The 20,453-nt window shown below is 56.6% G+C and overlaps 1 protein-coding gene, 1 long non-coding RNA gene and 1 pseudogene across 3 annotated transcripts in view; 1 reads left to right on the top strand and 2 right to left on the bottom strand.

Moving 5' to 3' along the window:
• The window catches only part of LOC135406295 (zinc finger protein 135-like), a 107,811-nt gene extending 91,214 nt beyond the window's left edge, over window positions 1-16,597 (bottom strand). Inside the window, exons 1-2 of the mRNA XM_064640715.1 lie at window positions 16,452-16,597; window positions 15,565-15,978 (exon numbers count right to left, since the gene is read on the bottom strand). Of these exons, the coding sequence (XP_064496785.1) occupies window positions 15,565-15,978; window positions 16,452-16,597 (560 nt within the window). The remainder of the gene's footprint in view (window positions 1-15,564; window positions 15,979-16,451) is intronic.
• LOC135406163 (uncharacterized) overlaps window positions 1-20,453 on the bottom strand; it is a 396,593-nt gene that overhangs the window by 127,761 nt on the left and 248,379 nt on the right. The gene's annotated exons all lie outside the window — the stretch shown is intronic.
• On the top strand, window positions 6,714-7,462 carry LOC135406296 (olfactory receptor 14J1-like; annotated as a pseudogene).

Raw genomic sequence — 20,453 nt, 5'->3', positions numbered from 1 at the left:
CATCCCAGAAAAGGGGGGGTAACCAGGTTCTTATTAATAAATCCCTTGGGGTGGATTAGAGTGAAATGACACTGAATAATCGGTGTTTGAAAACATATATATGTAGGGTTTATTTTAGAACAATGTTGTTTCAAAGGTAAACAGGTATGTTGCCATTTTGGGTGTTATCATCTCTATCTCTCATCTACAGCAACATGGCATAAAGAGAACCTTTAGGGAAAATGCATAAGGGAGAGAAAGAAAGACAGGATAAGGGTAAGGGAGAGTATAAGAAAGCAAAGCTGAGAGTGGAAAGCTGTCTATAGTCACTGCCCACGGGGTCCAGAGATGGAACTTGGCAGTTGCAGCTCCAATGGCTGTCAGTTGAAGTGGTGGCCTTGATCCATTGGGGTGGGGGAGGGAAGCCCCCACACTCCAAGAAGTTATGAGTTATTATATCCATGGACAGTGTTCTGGGCCGTGCCACGAACCCCCAACATCTCCTGGGCCTGCGCAGAGTTCCCGTGAGGGGCCTGGGAAAAGGGTTTTTCCTGCCTTTCAAGATTGGTCGAGGGGGGATGGGCTTTGATGGGCCCTCAGAGGTCTAATGCAAAAGTCCTGCAGCTGTATTATATGCCACCCTTTAGCACAGTAGTTTACACAGACCCAATCTTATTACCCCATTTGATATCAAACTTTCTAAATTCATTTAGCGTGTTTAGACTTCTTTTCAAGGTAGAATTGTAGAAAAACACCTCTATTGAACACCATCACACCCTAGGCCTGGACAACAAGATCCCACAAGACACAAAGCAACCTTCAAGCCCAGAACTTTGGAGGTGCTCCAAGGACTGTACGTGCTGTGAAGAAGAGAAAGATGAGGAAGAAGGGGTCCCAAAGCCCCCAAACCCAATTCCCAAGGGGTGTGTCGGGGGTAGAACTGGGCAGAACTGGGGGGTGGAGAGTTCTGGCATTGGATGGACCATCTTCTAAAACTGCAGAACCATTGCCTGGGAGGGCGCGTCGTGTGTGTTCCCCTGGGCCTGTGGGCCTGATTAAAGGACCTGCTCTTTTGAGCTGATCTTACACACTGAATTGGCCTGGAGTTTTCTCTCTTGAGCTTACAGGATTAACTAACTAGGTGGCTTTTGCTAAATGCAGATCCCAAGGTTTGAAGGTCCCACTGCCCATTGCTTTCCAGGTGGTTTGGAACAGTCCACTCTGCCATTCCACTTTCCCAGAGGCTGGTGCAGGACAGGGAATATGATCCATCCACTCCATGCTGAGCTCTCTGGTCCAGGTGTGCACAAGGTTGTTTTTGAAAAGAGTCCTGCTGTCCAACTCCAGTGTTTCTGGAGGGCCGTGTCTCCACAGGACTTGCTTTTCCAGGCCCAGGATGGTGCTCTGGGCAGTGGTGGGAGGCACAGGGGGTGTCTCCTGCCCTCCAGGGCTTGTGTCCATCATTGTCAGCACGTAGAGCTTACCTGGGTGGGTTTGGGGAGTGTGCTGGGATCAATCTGCCAGGCCTGCCCACATCTCTATCTCAGCCATCATCCCCCACCCCACAGGGGCTTTACCCTCTTGGCCTGTTTGATGGCAGCACACGTTTCCCAGTTCTGGAGAACCTGGCAGTTGGTGTCCATGGTTAAATGCAGCCCTGGATCACAAGCCCAGCTGGATGTTGCACCTCTTCCCTGAGGACCTGAGGTGTCCTGGGCCCAGCGAGCCAGAAATAATTCCCCCTTGTGTTGCCAGTCCAGTTCTGCCTGAGACACTTTCATCTGGTCAGTCCCATCCCCCTGTCCATTGTTGGATGTCACTCATGAGCCCAGCTCTTGGCTCCCTGTGCATCTCCAGGATGGACTTTCACAGCCAACCTCTCTGCCCGGGTGGCAGGAGGGCCTGCCCTGATAAGGCCTAAAATCCCCTCAGACAATGCCAACAGTGCCAGCTCTCCTGCAAGCTGTCTGTGAGAGCTGAGAGTTACCGGTGGCACCATGGGAATGGTTTTGGTGTTGGATGATGCTCAAACCAGCCTGGTTCACTCAACTCCAAACACACATCCTGCTTTTGGAAGTTGGATGGGACAGAGAAGCTGGTAACTGGCCTGTCCATTTGTGAGGAGCAGTCAATCCCTTCCTACTAGAGAAGTCCAGCCCCCTTTCATCCAGGCAGGTTCTTCTGACACAGCCCTTCTTGGGGTAGATGTGTGGAGATTCCTGCCTTGGCTGGGGACGCCCTCCAAGGACACTCCTCAAGGCTGAGCAAAAGAAATCTCCCCACGACCGTTGGTCTGGGTGAGTTCCATCAGATCTCTGCATAATAATTATTTATTTTGGCTAACTTTAATATAATTGTTTCAATAATTGCTTCAATATAGTGCACTATCCTATCTTATACTGTACTATAGTAGTTTTAACCTTCATACTGTGTAGTAAATAACTCTGATTAAGATCTTTTGTCTGATCATTTGTAAGAATAAATGATTCATTTTATATAAATATTCTCATTTGGCCAATCATTGAAACTTGTGGGACAAAAATGTTCCAATCCCACTTCTGTAATTCCTTAAATTTAATTTGTTGACAAAATCTGAGGCGAAGATTGGATCCCTTATTCCTTGAGGCTCTGCAGTGCAACAATGGCTCCTTGATTCCATGAAGTTGCACTGTTTCCCACCGTTCTTGGGCTCCATAAGGCCCTGCAGTGTGACAACAGCCCACTGATTCCATCATTTTCCCCAGTGTCACAATGGACCCTTGATTCCATGAGATTCCTCAGTGTCCCGTTGGTTCCCTTTGGTTCCAAAAGGTTCTGGGATGTCACACTGGCCCCTTGATTCCCTGACATTCCACAGAGTCCTGGGGTCCTTTTGATTCCATGAGGTTCCGCAGTGTCCCATGTTCCCATTGGTTCCAGGAGGCCCCAGTGGATTCCAATGGCCCCTGGATTCCAGGAGATTCCACAGTGTCCTGGGGTTCCCTTGTCTCCCTGAGTTTTGGCAGTGTCCCAGGGTCCCTTTGTTCCCAGGAGGTTCCTTTGTTTCCATCAGGCCCTGCCACATCCCAGACTCCCTTTGGTTCCATGAGGTGCTGCAGGGTCACAATGTCCCCTTTATTCCATGAGGTTCTACCATGTCCCAGGTTCCTTCGGTTCCATGGGGTTCCAGAGGGCCAAAACTCCCTGGTTCTTATCCTTCCAAAATGTGTGGGCCCATTCTCTCCCTGCCTGGGATGGAGCCCCATTGTGTTTGTGCAGGAATGGATCCATGGCCATCCTGCCACTGCCCCAATTGAATGCTGCACAAACGTCACTGCAGGCCCGACCCTGGATGCAGGAACAGTCTGGGAACTCCAGGCCTGCTGACATTCAGCAGAGCCAGTCGGGGGCCCAAAGAGCACAAGTGATTGACTGCAACCCCTGCAGGTCTCTGGCATTGCTGGGGACAAATGCAGGAACTGCCAGGAGCTCTGCAGAGCCCTGACAGTGCCACTGCAATCCCAAGCTGCATTGCCCGGGGCAACCCTCAGCACAGCCAAGGCCACAACCCTTCCTGAAAGGTGTCCCTTCTGGGCAGGGCCAGGGGGACAAACCCCTCCATCTGTCCCTGCACATGTTGGGTCCAATTCTCAGCCCCCACTTAGGGACAAAGTCAGCCTACATTGGGTGTTTAGCTTTGCATTTGCTTCACTCTTTTGTGCTTCCAACACACACAGAACTCTGGGCAGAGTCTGCCCCTCAAAGAACACCAGACCTGACTAGTCGTGGCTTAGAAGGGTTTCTCTAAAAACATGGCAATTCATGTCCTAGATATGGCAATTCTTTGGAGAAGGAGTTTGGGACTGAAAGAACCACAGAATGATTTGGGTTGGAAGGGAGCTAAAAGGTCATCTGGTCTAAGTCCCTGGACATGGACATCTTTTACTAATTGAGATTACTCACATTCCCTGACCTTGGACAAATACAGAGATGGGGCATCCACTTCTCTGGGAACCTGTTCCAGTTCTTGCCACCCTCAATGTTAAATATTTCTTCTGATTATAAATAAAATACTCCAGTCTTTCAGTTTAAAGCAATTGCTCCGTGTTCTGCCACTACAGGCCTTGGTAAAACATATCCCTGTGTTTTCCTTAGACTGTGAGCACCAGGTGTTCATCTGCAAACACCTTGGAGAGTACCCAGGGATCTCCCAAGAAAAGATTTGGAGGCCTCAAGCCCATGACCACTCTGTAGGGACTAAGGAGCTGTGGGCTCCATGGTGTGGAGACTGAGGACAGTGCAGGAGTAGCCAGAGAGGGCTTGAAGGGGGGTTTCAGAGATGAAGGATCCTTTTGTCATAGCAGGAAACAGCATGAAAAATAAAGAAATACTGCCAAGTTCAGCTGGAGAGGTCCAGAATGGAAACAAAGAGAAAGGAATTTCACTCTGAGGGCAATGGTGTGGTGCAACACATCCCCCAGGAGGAGTGTGGATGAGCCCAAGGCTTTGTGTGTGCAGGAAGAGCCAGGGAGGACGCAGAGATGTCAGTGCAGGAAGGTGCCAGCCAGGTGGGGCAGCCGGGGGGATGACGACAGCCTGCAGGGAAAGGGGCAGGGCATGGACACCATAGGACAGCCTGGGCTGGAGAGGAGACAGGGAGGGGGAGAAGCTGAAAGGCCTTGCCAGAGCCACCTTCTGCAGGCCTTTGGCCAGGGCTGCTGTCTGTGCCGCTGATGCCAGGAGGAGGGGAGTGCCCCTTGCAGCCCTGGGGCCTCATGGCCTCCTTGTCCCTGCTCAGCAGCCTGGCAGGTGCCACCCCATGGGCCTGCCCTTGGCACTGCACATCCCACATCCAGTGCCCCAGGAAGAGCCCTGAGGAATGAGGCAGGGACAGGATGTGCCTTCATAGGGGCTGGGGGTCAGGGCTTGGTCCTTTGGACTAATAAAACACATCCAGGTTTCCTTATCATCAGAGCCACCTTTCCATTGCTTGTCCATACTTGTCATCACTGGAATTTTCTGTTCCAATTGGAACCTGGGGACACGTTTTCACAGTCGTGTCCCTCAGTGGGACCCATTAACACTACAAGAAACGTCAGCATTTCAAACTCATTTTGACTTGTTGAGAAGTTGTTTGAACTTCCTCTCAGGGACTGAGTCTCATGTAAACAACATCAAACCCCCCGAGGGTCATGAAATGCCTGGGGCTGTTGCTGTGCTGCTGAGCTGGGCCGGGCTCCTGGCACACAGGGAGCTCCTGGCAAGCAAGAAGAGCTTCAAAGAGACAGCTCTGCTGGTGAGCAGCTCCTCTGCACAGCCCAGCAGGGCTGAGGGCACTGCCAGGGCAGCTCAGGGACACCAGCAGGGCACAGACAGAGCTTCAAGGGGCTCAGCACTGGCAGGAGGGCTGAGAGCTCCCTGCAGGAGGAATCTTGGCAGGGCTGCACATGGTGAGTCTGTGGCTGCAGGGCAGTGCAGGGGCAGCTCCTGGAGGCATCTCCTAAAGCTGGCCCAGCCCCAGCTGATGGGATGGGTGAGCAGGGGCTGTTTTGGGGCACTTTGGAAGAGCTGTGAAGCCGGGAGTGCAGCCAGGGGTGCCCAGGGCTGTGGGGCAGAGCAGGGTCCTGCAGCCCAGGGCGCTGTGCTGGGCAGGGACTCTGCTGCCTGCCAGGGGCAGCTCTCAGCCGGCCCGGGGAGCTGATCCCGGGGCTGAGGCACAAGGGCTGTGGGCAAGGAGTAACTCCTGGGAGGGCAGGGAAGGGCTCTTCACCTGTTTAGAGCAGGCTGCAGGTTGTGAGGGCTGCTCTGAGTTCCAGGTCATTACAGAACATTTCTCAGGAGAGTTTTAGAAAGCACAGCAAGTCATGGGATACCTGAAAGTGAAGGATCCTGTTCTTTCCATCTTCAAATATATGTTTTCTGGTTGGGAAATTGGTCCTAAAAATTAATCTCACAGTTCAGGAGGAGGCACTGAAACTCCAAATCTGTTCCTCTTAGAGGAGAACAGACCAGGCAGTATCAGAAATCACCACACCTGTGCCTTACATGTAGCTCTGGGTCACTTTTCCAGCTTCCTCAGGGTTGCTCTGACGTTGCCATCAGAGCCAGCACAGCCAGAGATTCCCCTGGGCAATGCTGCACTGCTGGGCTGGAACAGAGAACATTTAACAAAGCTGCCCTTTTAAACAGTGCTGCCCTGCACTCCTCAGACTGTAGGTATTTGGGTTTACTAAAATTTAATTTGCATGTGAAGTTATGTTCAGGCAGCACGAGGGAAAGCACAGGGCAGATGGGAACAGAGGGAGGGACACTGCAGCTCTCCTGGCTCTGCACTGAGCTACAGAGAGCTGTGCTGTTTGTCCTCTCTTGTTTAAAGTCTCGTTACATTTTGCATCATAAAAATGAGGATTTGTACCCTAACAAGAACGGGTATCAGGTGCAACCATAGGAAATAATAACCACAGACAACATTATTTTAAGGACATGCTAAGCCTTTCCCCTGAAGCACACACTGTTCCACGTCTTGAGAGTGGAGACTGAACTTTTCTATTCAGGGTGGATGATGCCTGACATCCCGTGGGAGGGTTTGATGCTGTCACAGACCAGCTCCACGTCCCCACTGGAGCAGAGGAAAACTGAGCCCTTGGCAGCACATGGGCAGAGCTCCTGTTCCTCACAGCACCCTCAGCCACCACAAGAAAGGGAAAGGAAAAGCCTTTCAGTTCTGGGGATTTCTATGAGAAATAAAGTGGCTTTGCTTAGAGGAGTCTGTCTTAACTTCTCCCTGTCCTTTCGTGTTTCTGAGCAGTGTCCCTGTGCTGGGAAGCAGCAAATGCCCAAGAGCAGCTCCCTCACCCAGTTCCTCCTCCTGGCATTGGCAGACAGGCGGGAGCTGCAGCTCCTGCACTTCTGGCTCTTCCTGGCCATCTCCCTGGCTGCCCTCCTGGCCAACGGCCTCATCCTCAGTGCTATAGCTGCGACCACCACCTGCACACCCCCATGGGCTTCTTCCTGCTCCACCTCTCCCTCACAGACCTGGGCTGCACCTGCACCACTGTCCCCAAAGCCATGCACAATTCCCTCTGGGGCACCACAACCATCTCCTACATGGGATGTGCTGCACAGCTGTTTCTCTTTGCCTTTTTCATGTCAGCAGAGTTTTCCCTCCTCACCATCATGTGCTACGACCGCTATGTTCCCATCTGCAAACCCCTGCACTACAGGACCCTCCTGGGCAGCAGAGCTTGTGCCCACATGGCAGCAGCTGCCCGGGCCACTGGCTTTCTCTGTTCTCTGCTGCACACAGCCAGTACATTTTCCCTGCCCCTGGGCCAGGGCAATGCCCTGGGCCAGTTCTTCTGTGAAATCTCACAGTTCCTCAAACTCTCCTGCTCACATTCCTACATCAGGAAAATTGGGCATCTCTTGTTTTCAATCTCTTTATTATTTGGTTGGTTTGTTTTCATTGTGTTCTCCTATCTGCAGATCTTCAGGGCTGTGCTGAGGATCCCCTCTCAGCAGGGACAGCACAAAGCCTTTTCCATGTGCCTCCCTCACCTGGCCATGCTCTCCCTGTTCCTCAGCACTGCAGCATTTTCCTACCTGAAGCCCCCCTCCATCTCCTCCCCAGCCCTGGATCTGTTGGTGTCAGTTCTGTACTCAGTGGTGACTCCAGCACTGAACCCCCTCATCTACAGCCTCAGGAATCAGGAGCTCAAGGATGCCCTGAGGAAAATGATGACTGGATGCTTTTCAGGAGCAATAAAGTGCCTGTTTTCTGGTGCATAGCATTCAGAATGGGACTCCTTCATGGCCCAGCCTTCCTGCTCAGGTTTTTCGTGGCGATCATCGGGTTCTTCTTGCAATAATTTTCTGTGCAATGAAATATTATTTTGCATCTGCCTTCTAATTTAGTGTCTACCCATTGAATTGGACCCAGAGATGTATAAATGGTGAATTGTGCTCACAGAGTATTTAAACAAAATAAAGGACCCTGCAATGCCTTCTTTATCCAAGACCCTTCTTCTTAGCTGTTCCCAAAGGACAGCACACTGCAGGACAGTTTCCTGCACAGGGTTCCGCGACTCCGCGTCCCCGGCGCTGCGGGGCGGTTCAGTGCCGGGCCCTGCCGGCGGCTTCTTTATTGGAATCTTTCCTTTCTGTTTCGCCCTCCCCGCTCGCTGCGGCAGTGCGGGGCGGCCCCGGCGGTGCCATGGCGGGGTTCCCCTCAGGTGTGGGCAGCCACAGCCCAGCTCTGCGGGGCGGCCCCGGCGGTGCCATGGTGGGGTTCCCCTCAGGTGTGGGCAGCCGCAGCCCGGCAGTGCGGGGCGGCCCCGGCGGTGCCATGGTGGGGTTCCCCTCAGGTGTGGGCAGCCGCAGCCCGGCTGTGCGGGGCGGCCCCGGCGGTGCCATGGTGGGGTTCCCCTCAGGTGTGGGCAGCCGCAGCCCGGCTGTGTAGGGCGGCCCCGGCGGTGCCATGGCGGGGTTCCCCTCAGGGCGGCCCCCACTGCCCGTGCACGGTGGTGTTACCAGGGCAGCCTCTTCCCCAGGCACATCTGTGGGCTGTGACCCAGCGGCGATCCCTTCCCGCTCTAAGAGCCCGCAGGAATGGCTGCCTGGCTCCAAACTGCCCGCCGGGAGCGCCCTGGGATCACAGGGGGAGCTCTGCCCAGGGCAGCCCCCGCACTCAGTCGCCCCGAGCCTTCCTGCTCTCCCCGCACATGGCCGGCACTTTGGGAACAGCCGCGGTCGGCGCTGGAGTGGCGGCGCTTGGGCACGAGGAAGCGCCGCGAGCCCGGGAAAAGAGTCAGGAACATCTGGCACTGAGGGGAGCGCGGGCGCGGAACTTGGGCACAGAAATGATCGTGGGCCCGAGCGGGGGAGGGTCCCGGGCAACGGAGCGCAGGAGAGGACGGCGAGCGATGAGTGCTGCAGGTTGGGCTTCGCTGCCCTGGAGGCAAAAACTGCACTGTGCACCATCCAGAGATTTCCCATCGACCTTTCCAAAACCTGCCAATTGGGACAGGACATCAGACCTGTGCCCTGCCCAGACCCCAGGAAAGCTCCCCAGGCAGCCACCCCAGGCCCCACCATGGCAGGGAGGGCGTTTGGAGCAGTCACCCCACATTGTGAGTCCCAGGCCAGGCCAGGCCACTGCTTTCCACACAGCCCCAGCCCCCGTTTGCCGACAGGGCTGCCCCTCACACCGCCCTGCTCACCATCTCAGCTCTCTGCGACAGCCCAGCGAGCCCTTCCAGCAGTAGCCTGGACATCCCCACATTTGGACAGCCCTGATGGCTCTCGATGTCGGGCTCGTCAGCCAATTCCTCTGACTCAGCCTTCCTGGAGGACGACTGCAGGAGCAAACAGAGCCGTGAGGGGCCGGTAGAGCCTGCAGGGCTGGCAGGAGGGGACCAGGGCCTTTAGTGGTCACTCACAGACATGGGCTGGGTGTGGGGGCCTTCTGCAGAGCAGTGGAAGCACTGTCTACTGCAGCAGGTTGGCAAAGTCCTCCAAGATCTTGGCCAGAGTGGCCCACGGTGGGCCAGTGTCCATCAGGACGGCGACCGGACAGGACAGGAGTGCACCTACCCCCAGCAACAGGTCCCAGGGAGCCACCACGCAGGCAGGAACAGGCAGGGTGTCCCTGGGGACACAGGCCTGCCTCAGCCCTGGGCGCCCAGCTGCCCTCAGGGTGTCTCCAGGCCCTACTTTGCTCTCGTGTCTCCTCGGGACATCCCGAGGAGCCCCATGTTCAGACAGCCCTGCGTGCCCCCAGGACACCCCTTTTCTGTCCCCACACCGCAGAGCCTGACCTGTGAGCCCTTCAGTCACATTAAATGCATAACATTTGCTCAAGCTTAAGAGAAACCATGGCTTTTGTTGCCTCTTCTCTTTCTCCCACTGACCAGCAAGAGCTTTTCCCCACTCAACAGCTCTTCCAGCACCTTCTCCCAAGGCCTTTGCCGCGCCCCAGGCCCCAGTGCGACACCCCGAGCTGCCCCAGGGGTGACTGAGTGGCCCTGCCAGGCTGGCGGAGTCTTGAGAGGGGCTTAGGGCTGAAGGGGGGAGGATGGCACCCAGGGGGATTCCTTGGATTCACCAAGGAAGGCCTAGACTAAACTACCCCAGGGATCCGCTGGATCCAGTCTGGGTCTCGGTGTATCCCGGTGTCCCCCCTGTCCCCCCACCCCGGTGTCACCCCCTTTTCTCTCCCCACAGAGCTCCTGAGCTGGTGGCAGCCACAGCCCCTCCCCAGAGCTTCGGGCCCAACCTGGACCCACCCCGTCCCTGCGAGGATTTTGGGGGGTTGTGTGTCCCCCCCTCCCCTGCTGTCACTCTGCCTCCACCCGGCTGCTCCCAGTGACCCCAGTAAAGCTTCCCAGTTCTTTCCAGTCCTGGTTATTGGGGGCAGTGGGGGAGGGGCTGGGAGGGTCTCTGTGAGGTGGAGCCGAGTTTGAGGGGGGCAGAACAGGCCCAGGATGGATTGGGAATGGGGACCCTCCTGTGTCCCCCCTGTGTCAACCCGCTCTGGGGGGGCTTTGAGAGGGCACCTGCATCCTATGCAGGATGTGCTGCACAGCTGTTTCTCTTTGCCTTTTTCATGTCAGCAGAGTTTTCCCTCCTCACCATCATGTGCTACGACCGCTATGTTCCCATCTGCAAACCCCTGCACTACAGGACCCTCCTGGGCAGCAGAGCTTGTGCCCACATGGCAGCAGCTGCCTGGGCCACTGGTTTCTCTATTCTCTGCTGCACACAGCCAATACATTTTCCCTGCCCCTGGGCCAGGGCAATGCCCTGGGCCAGTTCTTCTGTGAAATCTCACAGTTCCTCAAACTCTCCTGCTCACACTCCTACATCAGGGAACTGGGCCTTATTGGGGTTAGTGCTTGTTTTTGTTTTGGTGGGTTTGTTTTCATTATTTTCTCTTATGTGCAGATCTTCAGGGCTGTGCTGAGGATCGCCTCTCAGCAGGGACATCACAAAGCCTTTTCCACCTGCCTCCCTCACCTGGCCGTGGTCTCCCTCTTTGTCAGCACTGGCCCATTTGCCTACCTGAAGCCCCCCTCCATCTCCTCCCCACCCCTGGATCTGGCACTATCAGTTCTGTACTCGGTGGTGCCTCCAGCACTGAACCCCTTCATCTACAGTCTGAGGAACAAAGAGCTCAAGAACACCCTGAGAAAAATGATGACTGGATGCTTTTCAGGAGCAATAAAGTGCCTGTTTTCTGGTGCATAGCATTCAGAGTGGGACTCCTTCATGGCCCAGCCTTCCTGCTCAGGTTTTTCGTGAAGGTCATCAGATTGTTCTCACAATAATCTTCTGTGCAATGAAATATTATTTTGCATCTGCCTTCTAATTTAGCATCTACCCATTGAATTGGACCCAGAGATGTATAAATGGTGAATTGTGCTCTCTGACTATTTAAACAAAATAAAGGACCCTGCAATGCCTTCTTTATCCAAGACCCTTCTTCTTAGCTGTTCCCAAAGGACAGCACACTGCAGGACAGGGTGTATTTGCAAACGGGACGGGGACAATAATCCCAGCCCAGCAGCACTGCCAGGGAGCAGCAGTGCTTGGTCTTTGCAGAGCTGCTCTCTTGCCACTCCCACACTGTCCTCCTGAGCCCCTTTCTCGCTGTAAGGCCTGAGTGCTCTCTGAGTGCAGTCCTGTGGGCTGGAAGCCCTTGGAGCACAGGCAGGGACAGGCCCTGGGAACTTGTGAAGCAGAGCTGGGCTCCCTTCCAGCATCTCCAGGATGCTGTGGGATCTTCTGAGGCCACTGCATGGACTGGGTCACTTCTTCTGGGACCTTGCTCCAGGGCTGGAACTCTCCTGCAGTGTCACCATGATACTGCTGCTCTCTGCTTTCCAGGTTCCATTTTCAGATCCAGTCTTCCCCTCCTGTTCACAGGGACATCCTGGGAGTGCTTCAGAGCTGCCATCCTGGGGCAGCTCCTGCCCAGCGTGGGCAGGCACAAGGTCTCTCCAGCTGCTCCTCTCCCCTCCCCAGTGCCACTGTTTTCTGCAGCCTCCTCATCCTTGCCCAGCACAGCCCTCCTGGCACAGTTGGACACAGTCCTTGTTCTACCCCCTCCTCAGGCACCTGCCCAAGCCCCTCAGCTGCAGCCTGATGGCCACAAACCTTCAGGGCAGGAAGGCACCGGGCAAAATGCTGAGGAAACCTTTCAGCTGCACTCAAATCCAGTTGGAGGGGTTGGCCTCGAGGAAGAAATCAATTCTCATTTTCCAGAACCAGCAGGACAACCTGTGTTGTGTCCTGGGCACTCTTCTGGAAGTGTGGGATATGGAAAAGGTTTTGGTGTCAGGGCTGTTGAGAAGGCTGGGCAGTGTCACTGGGAGACCTCTCCCAAACCCTTGGAAAGGCCAGAGCCATCCCAGAGCTTCCTGGGGCCTTGGCAAAGGCAGACATGGAAGCAGTCTGCAAACAGGGCAGCAAGGAGGGTTGGCAGAGTTCCACACTGCTCAGGCTCAGCAGGGAAGGGGATAGGGCAAGTCCTGCTGCAGCCATTGCCAGGCATGGGAAGGACAAGGCAGGGATTGCAGAACGCCTGTGGGAGGGAATAGAAGGGGATGTTTTGTGCCCAGACTTTATCAAGGCCCTTGACATGGTTTCCTGTGGTCTCCTTATGGCCAGACTGGTGAGAGCTGGACTGAAGAAGTGGAAGATGTGGTGGGTGGGAAGTTGGCTGAATGAAGAGTGTCAAATAAAATCCATGGTACAAAGTCCTCTTGGCAGCAACTTCCTGGTGAAATCCCTCAGTGACCATCTCTTGAACACCACTAGAGAACCTCTTTATTATCTCTCTGTACAATGGGACAAAATGTGTTTTCAAGTCCTTTGTGAATGATGCCAAATTTCAGAGAGCCCTTGAACAAGGTGTCCTGGTTTATAGACATTTATTGAGGTGGGAACTCCAATCAAATTAACTCACTCCCCTTTTATTCCCCACCAGTACAAGGAGACAAAATACAAAGAGGTATAAGTGAAAAAAATAACAGTTTACTGTTGGGGAAGAAGAAAACAACTGGCAGAAATACCAGGCTTGGAGACAGATCTATAACCCCTGAGATGACTAATCTACACCGGAATGGACACTAATACACTGGAAAAGACGTTTATTTACCAGATGTGACTACCATTGGACTGACAGTTTTTCCCCAGTTTTCCCCAGTTTATTGTTGTACTGTTCTAGTGTTGTATGAACCCCAGCTTGTTGTTTTAAAAATCATATCCTCCATATTGTCTCCTTCTTCCCTCACAGTTTTCCCGCCAAACCCTGTTGTTCTGCCCTGTTTTCCCGCTCCTCTGCCTGCTATTGGCTGCTGTTTGGTGCAGTGCAGAGGTAGCTCCTATTGGCCCATTCTCCTGGTGACACCCAGACTCCGCCCATCTCTACCCTGTTGCCCTATCCCAAGAGCCCCTGAGTTGTCAACCCTTTACTCCTCCCCTATCCTGAGTCCAGCCCCTGTTCCAACCCTCTGTAAGTCCCTGCTTGTCCTAATAAAGTTGGCATTGCTTCACGAGACCTCAGCTGTGTCAAGACCCTGATTTGCAATGCCCGGTCCCATTTTCCTTTCCCCCGCGGGCCGTGGCAGTTCACTGATGAGAAATAGAGCAGCAAAACCAGCAATAGCAACAGAACAGTTCAAAGAACAGCAGAGAGAGAAATTGCTTCCTCTCTGCCCCCCTGCCCCAACTCCCTTTTGTAAACAGATCAAAACAGGGATCAACACGTGCCTACCTTCCCCCTTTTCCCCCTGAATGAACAAAGAACAAAAAACAAACCAAGGAAAGAGGGGGCAAAGCCAAATCTGGGCAAATCTCTGGTCTGAGATCAGTGGTGCTGCCCAAGAACACGCTGACTCCAGAGGTGTCCAAGCGGGGCAGAGCCGGCGACACCGGTCCCTGCGGCGGCGGGGGGGAGGCAGCGGCTCTGCTTGATTCCATGGAGTTCTGGGGAGGCACAGGGGGTGCCATGAGACTCTTCAGTGTCACTCTGGCCCCTTGGTTCCATGAGATTCCACAGTGTCCCTGCATTCCCTTGGTTCCATGAGGCCCTGCAGTGTCACAGGGCCACTTGATTCCGTGACATTACAAAGAATCAGAACGGCCCCTTGATTTCAGGCCAACTGCACATGGGGCTGCCTTGGGGGGAGTGTTGCGCCAACATGGTCCCAGCTGCCCTCAGGACGCTCCCAGTCACTCCCAGTATGACCCCAGCCGCCTTCACTGTGAGCCCAGTTGCTCCCAAAAGGATCCCAGTTGTGCCCAGCATGGTCCCAGTTGCTCCCAATGGCTCCCAGTGGGATCTCAGTAGCTCCCAGTTGCCCCAAGCGTAGAACCACTTGCTGCCAGTATGATCCTAGTCTGATCCCAGTATGATCCCAGTACATATGATCCCGCTGGATCCAGTCTGGGTCTCGGTGTATCCCGGTGTCCCCCCTGTCCCCCCACCCCGGTGTCACCCCCTTTTCTCTCCCCACAGAGCTCCTGAGCCGGTGGCGGCCGCAGCCCCTCCCCAGAGCCTCGGGCCCAGCCTGGACCCACCCCGTCCCTGCGAGGATTTTGGGGGGTTGTGTGTCCCCCCATCCCCTGCTGTCACTCTGCCTCCACCCGGTTGCTCCCAGTGATCCCAGTAAAGCTTCCCAGTTCTCCCCAGTCCTGGTTATTGGGGGGCAGTGGGGGAGGGGCTTGGAGGGTCTCTGTGAGGTGGAGACGAGTTTGGGGGGGGCAGAACCGACCCCGGGATGGATCGGGAATGGGGACCCCCCCGGTGTTTCCCCAGTGTCAGCCCGTTCTGGGGGGGCTTTGGGAGGGCACCTGCCCTTCAGTAAAGCACCCAGCTCACCCCAAAACGTGCTGGGAACTTCCCAAAAACCTCCCCACAACGCCTCAAGGACCCCCAAACACACTCAGAGCCCACCCAGGACCCCACCCAACCCCTTTTCTGGGGGACTTCTCTGGGCACTGGTGGTGCTGGGAGCCCCCCCGGCTGCGGGCGAGGAGCTCTCGGGTGAGTGGGTTGTGGGAAGAGGGCAGTTGGTGGGAAAAGGGGGGTCAAAGGGGATAAAGGGGTGGTGGGACCCCAAACTGAGTGGGAGGGGAGTGGGATCCCCCAAAAGTGGAGGGGGAAGAGCACTGAGGTTTGGGGGGTGATGAGAAATGGGTGGGAGAGGTCAGAAGAGTGGGGAAAAGGGGAGGGTGAGACCCCCAAACTGATCATGAGGGGGCTGGGGAGTCTCCAGGTGCCAATGCAGTTCTCAAAGCACAGCCTGGAATGGAGGAACTCCCAGCACAGGTTGAGGAGAGGCTGGAGAGAGGGGGGAGCTGCAAAAGCCCTGAGAGCCTGGAGAGGGCCGCGTGGAGAAGGGGAAGCCTGGACAGTGGGGACATCTGGGATCCCAAGGACAACAAAGTGGAGAACCTGGATAGGGGGAATGTCTGGGAATGTGGCACCTCGAAGGCAAGAATCAGAGAATTTGGAGATGGATGGAACCATCAGGGGTTCATTTGGGGTGGAAGGAGCGGCCAAAGCTCTTCCTGCAGGTGGGGCACTGGTAGGGCTTCACTTACTGGTGGGTCTCTTGGTGTCTGGTCAAGTTAGAGCTCTGGGTGAAGCTCTTTCCACACTCCCCACACTTGTAGGGCATCTCCCCAGTGTGGATGTGCTGGTGTCGGAGCAGGTGCGAGCTCTTCCTGAAGCTCTTTCCACACTCCAAGCACCTGAAGGGCTTCTCCCTTCTGGGAGGCTGCTCAGGCTCCACCAGGTCCGAGCTCTGGCTCAAACTCTGGCCGCCTTCCCGGCACAGGCTGAGTCTTTCCTCCTCACAGCACCCTGGGCTGGCTTTGGAGCCCCTCCTGCGGGGAGATCTCCGACCCTTTTCCTCCCCGCTGCCTTCCTGTGCCGGGGAGCCCTTCAAAACGGCCTCTCCCACCAAGGTCTGCCGGGGGATTTGTCCTCCGGGCTCTCCGTCCTCAGCTCGGGGCCTGGGGCAGGAAGCAAGAAGATTTGAAGCAAGAAGATTTGAAGCAAGATTTGAAGCAAGAGGATTTGAAGTAAGATGTGAAGCAAGAAGATTTGAAAAAGGAGATAAAGCCTCTGGCTGGGGACAGGGAGCACCAGGGTGAACGGCCCTCATGCTTCCACAGGAATCACAAAATCACAAAATGGCCTGGGTTGGAGGGGACCTTAAGGATTATCCCATTCCAACCCATGCCATGGGTAGGAACTCCTTCCACTAGACCAGGTTGCTCCAAGCCCCATCCAACTTGGTCTTGGACACTTCCAGAGATGGGGCAGTCACAGCTTCTCTGGGCAACCTGTGCCAGGACCTCACCACCCTCACAGGGAGGAAGTTTTTCCAACTATCTAATTTAAACCTCTGTCAGTGTGACGCCATTACCCCTTGTCCTGTCACTCCAGGCCCTTGTAAATAAATCCTTGTGTTTCCAGTACTAACCTGAAGTAGGTACTGCAACAAGAGAGTATGAGCTTGTGAGCTTTGAATTCCACTCCATCAACTGTTACGATCACATCACAGGGTCTCTCTTCAAGGCGGAGCTCGTTGGCGATGCTCCACTTGCTTTTGCTCATCTCTGTCTCCATGTTGGAGGATGACATGGGTTAGTGGTGGCCTTGGCAGTGCTGGGGGACGGTTCTCTGCGGGCATTTCCCGCACAGGGTTCCGCGACTCCGCGTCCCCGGCGCTGCGGGGCGGTTCAGTGCCGGGCCCTGCCGGCGGCTTCTTTATTGGAATCTTTCCTTTCTGTTTCGCCCTCCCCGCTCGCTGCGGCAGTGCGGGGCGGCCCCGGCGGTGCCATGGCGGGGTTCCCCTCAGGTGTGGGCAGCCACAGCCCAGCTCTGCGGGGCGGCCCCGGCGGTGCCATGGTGGGGTTCCCCTCAGGTGTGGGCAGCCGCAGCCCGGCTGTGCGGGGCGGCCCCGGCGGTGCCATGGCGGGGTTCCCCTCAGGTGTGGGCAGCCGCAGCCCGGCTGTGCGGGGCGGCCCCGGCGGTGCCATGGTGGGGTTCCCCTCAGGTGTGGGCAGCCACAGCCCGGCTGTGTGGGGCGGCCCCGGCGGTGCCATGGCGGGGTTCCCCTCAGGGCGGCCCCCACTGCCCGTGCACGGTGGTGTTACCAGGGCAGCCTCTTCCCCAGGCACATCTGTAGGCTGTGACCCAGCGGCGATCCCTTCCCGCTCTAAGAGCCCGCAGGAATGGCTGCCTGGCTCCAAACTGCCCGCCGGGAGCGCGCTGGGATCACAGGGGGAGCTCTGCCCAGGGCAGCCCCCGCATTCAGTCGCCCCGAGCCTTCCCGCCCTCCCCGCACATGGCCGGCACTTTGGGAACAGCCGCGGTCGGCGCTGGAGTGGCGGCGCTTGGGCACGAGGGAGCGCCGCGAGCCCGGGAAAAGAGTCAGGAACATTCTGGCACTGAGGGGAGCGCGGGCGCGGAACTTGGGCACAGAAATGATCGTGGGCCCGAGCGGGGGAGGGTCCTGGGCAACGGAGCGCAGGAGAGGAGGACGGCGAGCGATGAGTGCTGCAGGTTGGGCTTCGCTGCCCTGGAGGCAAAAACTGCACTGTGCACCATCCAGAGATTTCCCATCGACCTTTCCCAAAACCTGCCAAGTGGGACAGGACATCAGACCTGTGCCCTGCCCAGACCCCAGGAAAGCTCCCCAGGCAGCCACCCCAGGCCCCACCATGGCAGGGAGGGCGTTTGGAGCAGTCACCCCACATTGTGAGTCCCAGGCCAGGCCAGGCCACTGCTTTCCACACAGCCCCAGCCCCCATTTGCCGACAGGGCTGCCCCTCACACCGCCCTGCTCACCATCTCAGCTCTCTGCGACAGCCTGGCGAGCCCTTCCAGCAGTAGCCTGGACATCCCCACATTTGGACAGCCCTGATGGCTCTCGATGTCGGACTCGTCAGCCAATTCCTCTGACTCAGCCTTCCTGGAGGACGACTGCAGGAGCAAACAGAGCCGTGAGGGGCCGGCAGAGCCTGCAGGGCTGGCGGGAGGGGACCAGGGCCTTTAGTGGTCACTCACAGCCATGGGCTGGGTGTGGGGGCCTTCTGCAGAGCAGTGGAAGCACTGTCTACTGCAGCAGGTTGGTAAAGTCCTCCAAGATCTTGGCCAGAGTGGCCCACGGTGGGCCAGTGTCCGTCAGGACGGCGACCGGACAGGACAGGAGTGCACCTACCCCCAGCAACAGGTCCCAGGGAGCCACCACGCAGGCAGGAACAGGCAGGGTGTCCCTGGGGACACAGGCCTGCCTCAGCCCTGGGCGCCCAGCTGCCCTCAGGGTGTCTCCAGGCCCTACTTTGCTCTCGTGTCTCCTCGGGACATCCCGAGGAACCCCATGTTCAGACAGCCCTGCGTGCCCCCAGGACACCCCTTTTCTGTCCCCACACCGCAGAGCCTGACCTGTGAGCCCTTCAGTCACATTAAATGCATAACATTTGCTCAAGCTTAAGAGAAACCATGGCTTTTGTTGCCTCTTCTCTTTCTCCCACTGACCAGCAAGAGCTTTTCCCCACTCAACAGCTCTTCCAGCACCTTCTCCCAAGGCCTTTGCCGCGCCCCAGGCCCCTGTGCGGCACCCCGAGCTGCCCCAGGGGTGGCTGAGTGGCCCTGCCAGGCTGGCGGAGTCTTGAGAGGGGCTTAGGGCTGAAGGGGGGAGGATGGCACCCAGGGGGATTCCTTGGATTCACCAAGGAAGGCCTAGACTAAACTACCCCAGGGATCCGCTGGATCCAGTCTGGGTCTCGGTGTATCCCGGTGTCCCCCCTGTCCCCCCACCCCGGTGTCACCCCCTTTTCTCTCCCCACAGAGCTCCTGAGCCGGTGGCGGCCGCAGCCCCTCCCCAGAGCCTCGGGCCCAGCCTGGACCCCCCCCGTCCCTGTGAGGATTTTGGGGGGTCGTGTGTCCCCCCTCCCCTGCTGTCACTCTGCCTCCACCCGGCTGCTCCCAGTGATCCCAGTAAAGCTTCCCAGTTCTCCCCAGTCCCAGTTATTGGGGGCAGTGGGGGAGGGGCATGGAGGGTCTCTGTGACTGGAGCTGAGTTTGGGAAGGACAGAATCGAGTCCGGGATGGATCAAGAATGGGGACCCCCCTGTGTCCCCCCTGTGTCAACCCGTTCTGGGGGGGCTTTGGGAGGGCACCTGCCCCTCAATAATACACCCAGCTCACCCCAAAACGTGCTGGGAACTTCCCAAAAAGCTTTCCCAGAGCTCCCCAAGGACCCCCAAACACACTCAGAGCCCACCCAGGACCCCACCCAACCCTTTTTCTGGGGGGACTTCTCTGGGCACTGGTGGTGCTGGGAGCCCCCCCGGCTGCGGGCGAGGAGCTCTCGGGTGAGTGGGGGGTGGGAAGGGGGCGGTCGGTGTGAAAAGGGGGTTCAGAGGGGATAAAGGGGTGGTGGGACCCCAAACTGAGTGGGAGGGGAGTGGGACACAAGAGCAAGAATTCCTAATTAGAGATGGATGGAACCATCAGGGGGTTCATTTGGGGTGGAATGAGTGGCCAAAGCTCTTCCTGCAGGTGGGGCGCTGGTAGGGCTTCACTTACTGGTGGGTCTCTTGGTGTCTCGTCCAGTTAGAGCTCTGGGTGAAGCTCTTTCCACACTCCCCAATCTTGTAGGGCATCTCCCCAGTGCGGATGCGGGTGGGTGACGAGGTGGGAGTTCTGTTGGAAGCCCTTCCTGCAGTCGGTGCAGCGGAAGGGCCTCTCATCGCTGTGAATCCGCTCATGCAGGAGGAGATTGGAGCTGGTGTGAAACCTCCTCCCACATTCTCCACACTGGTTGGGACATTCCCCGGTATGGATGAGCTGGTGTTTGCGGAGGTGGGAGCTTTGCCTGAAGCTTTTCCCACATTCCTCACACATGTTGGGCCGTTCCCCAGTGTGGATGCGCTGGTGGGTGCGGAGGTGGGAGCTGTCCCTGAAGCTCTTTTCGCATTCCCCACACTTGTAGGGCATCTCCCCAGTGTGGATGTGCTGGTGTCGGAGCAGGTGCGAGCTCTTCCTGAAGCTCTTTCCACACTCCAAGCACCTGAAGGGCTTCTCCCTTCTGGGAGGCTGCTCAGGCTCCACCAGGTCCGAGCTCTGGCTCAAACTCTGGCCGCCTTCCCGGCACAGGCTGAGTCTTTCCTCCTCACAGCACCCTGGGCTGGCTTTGGAGCCCCTCCTGCGGGGAGATCTCCGGCCCTTTTCCTCCCCGCTGCCTTCCTGTGCCGGGGAGCCCTTCAAAACGGCCTCTCCCACCAGGGTCTGCCGGGGGATTTGTCCTCCGGGCTCTCCGTCCTCAGCTCGGGGCCTGGGGCAGGAAGCAAGAAGATTTGAAGCAAGAAGATTTGAAGCAAGATTTGAAGCAAGAAGATTTGAAAAAGGAGATAAAGCCTCTGGCTGGGGACAGGGAGCACCAGGGTGAACGGCCCTCATGCTTCCACAGGAATCA

The sequence above is a fragment of the Pseudopipra pipra genome, chromosome W (genome assembly GCF_036250125.1).
Source record: "Pseudopipra pipra isolate bDixPip1 chromosome W, bDixPip1.hap1, whole genome shotgun sequence".
Taxonomy (NCBI): domain Eukaryota; kingdom Metazoa; phylum Chordata; class Aves; order Passeriformes; family Pipridae; genus Pseudopipra; species Pseudopipra pipra.
The sequence above is the reverse complement of the archived record's forward strand: the minus strand, read 5'-3'. Positions and strand labels throughout refer to the sequence as shown.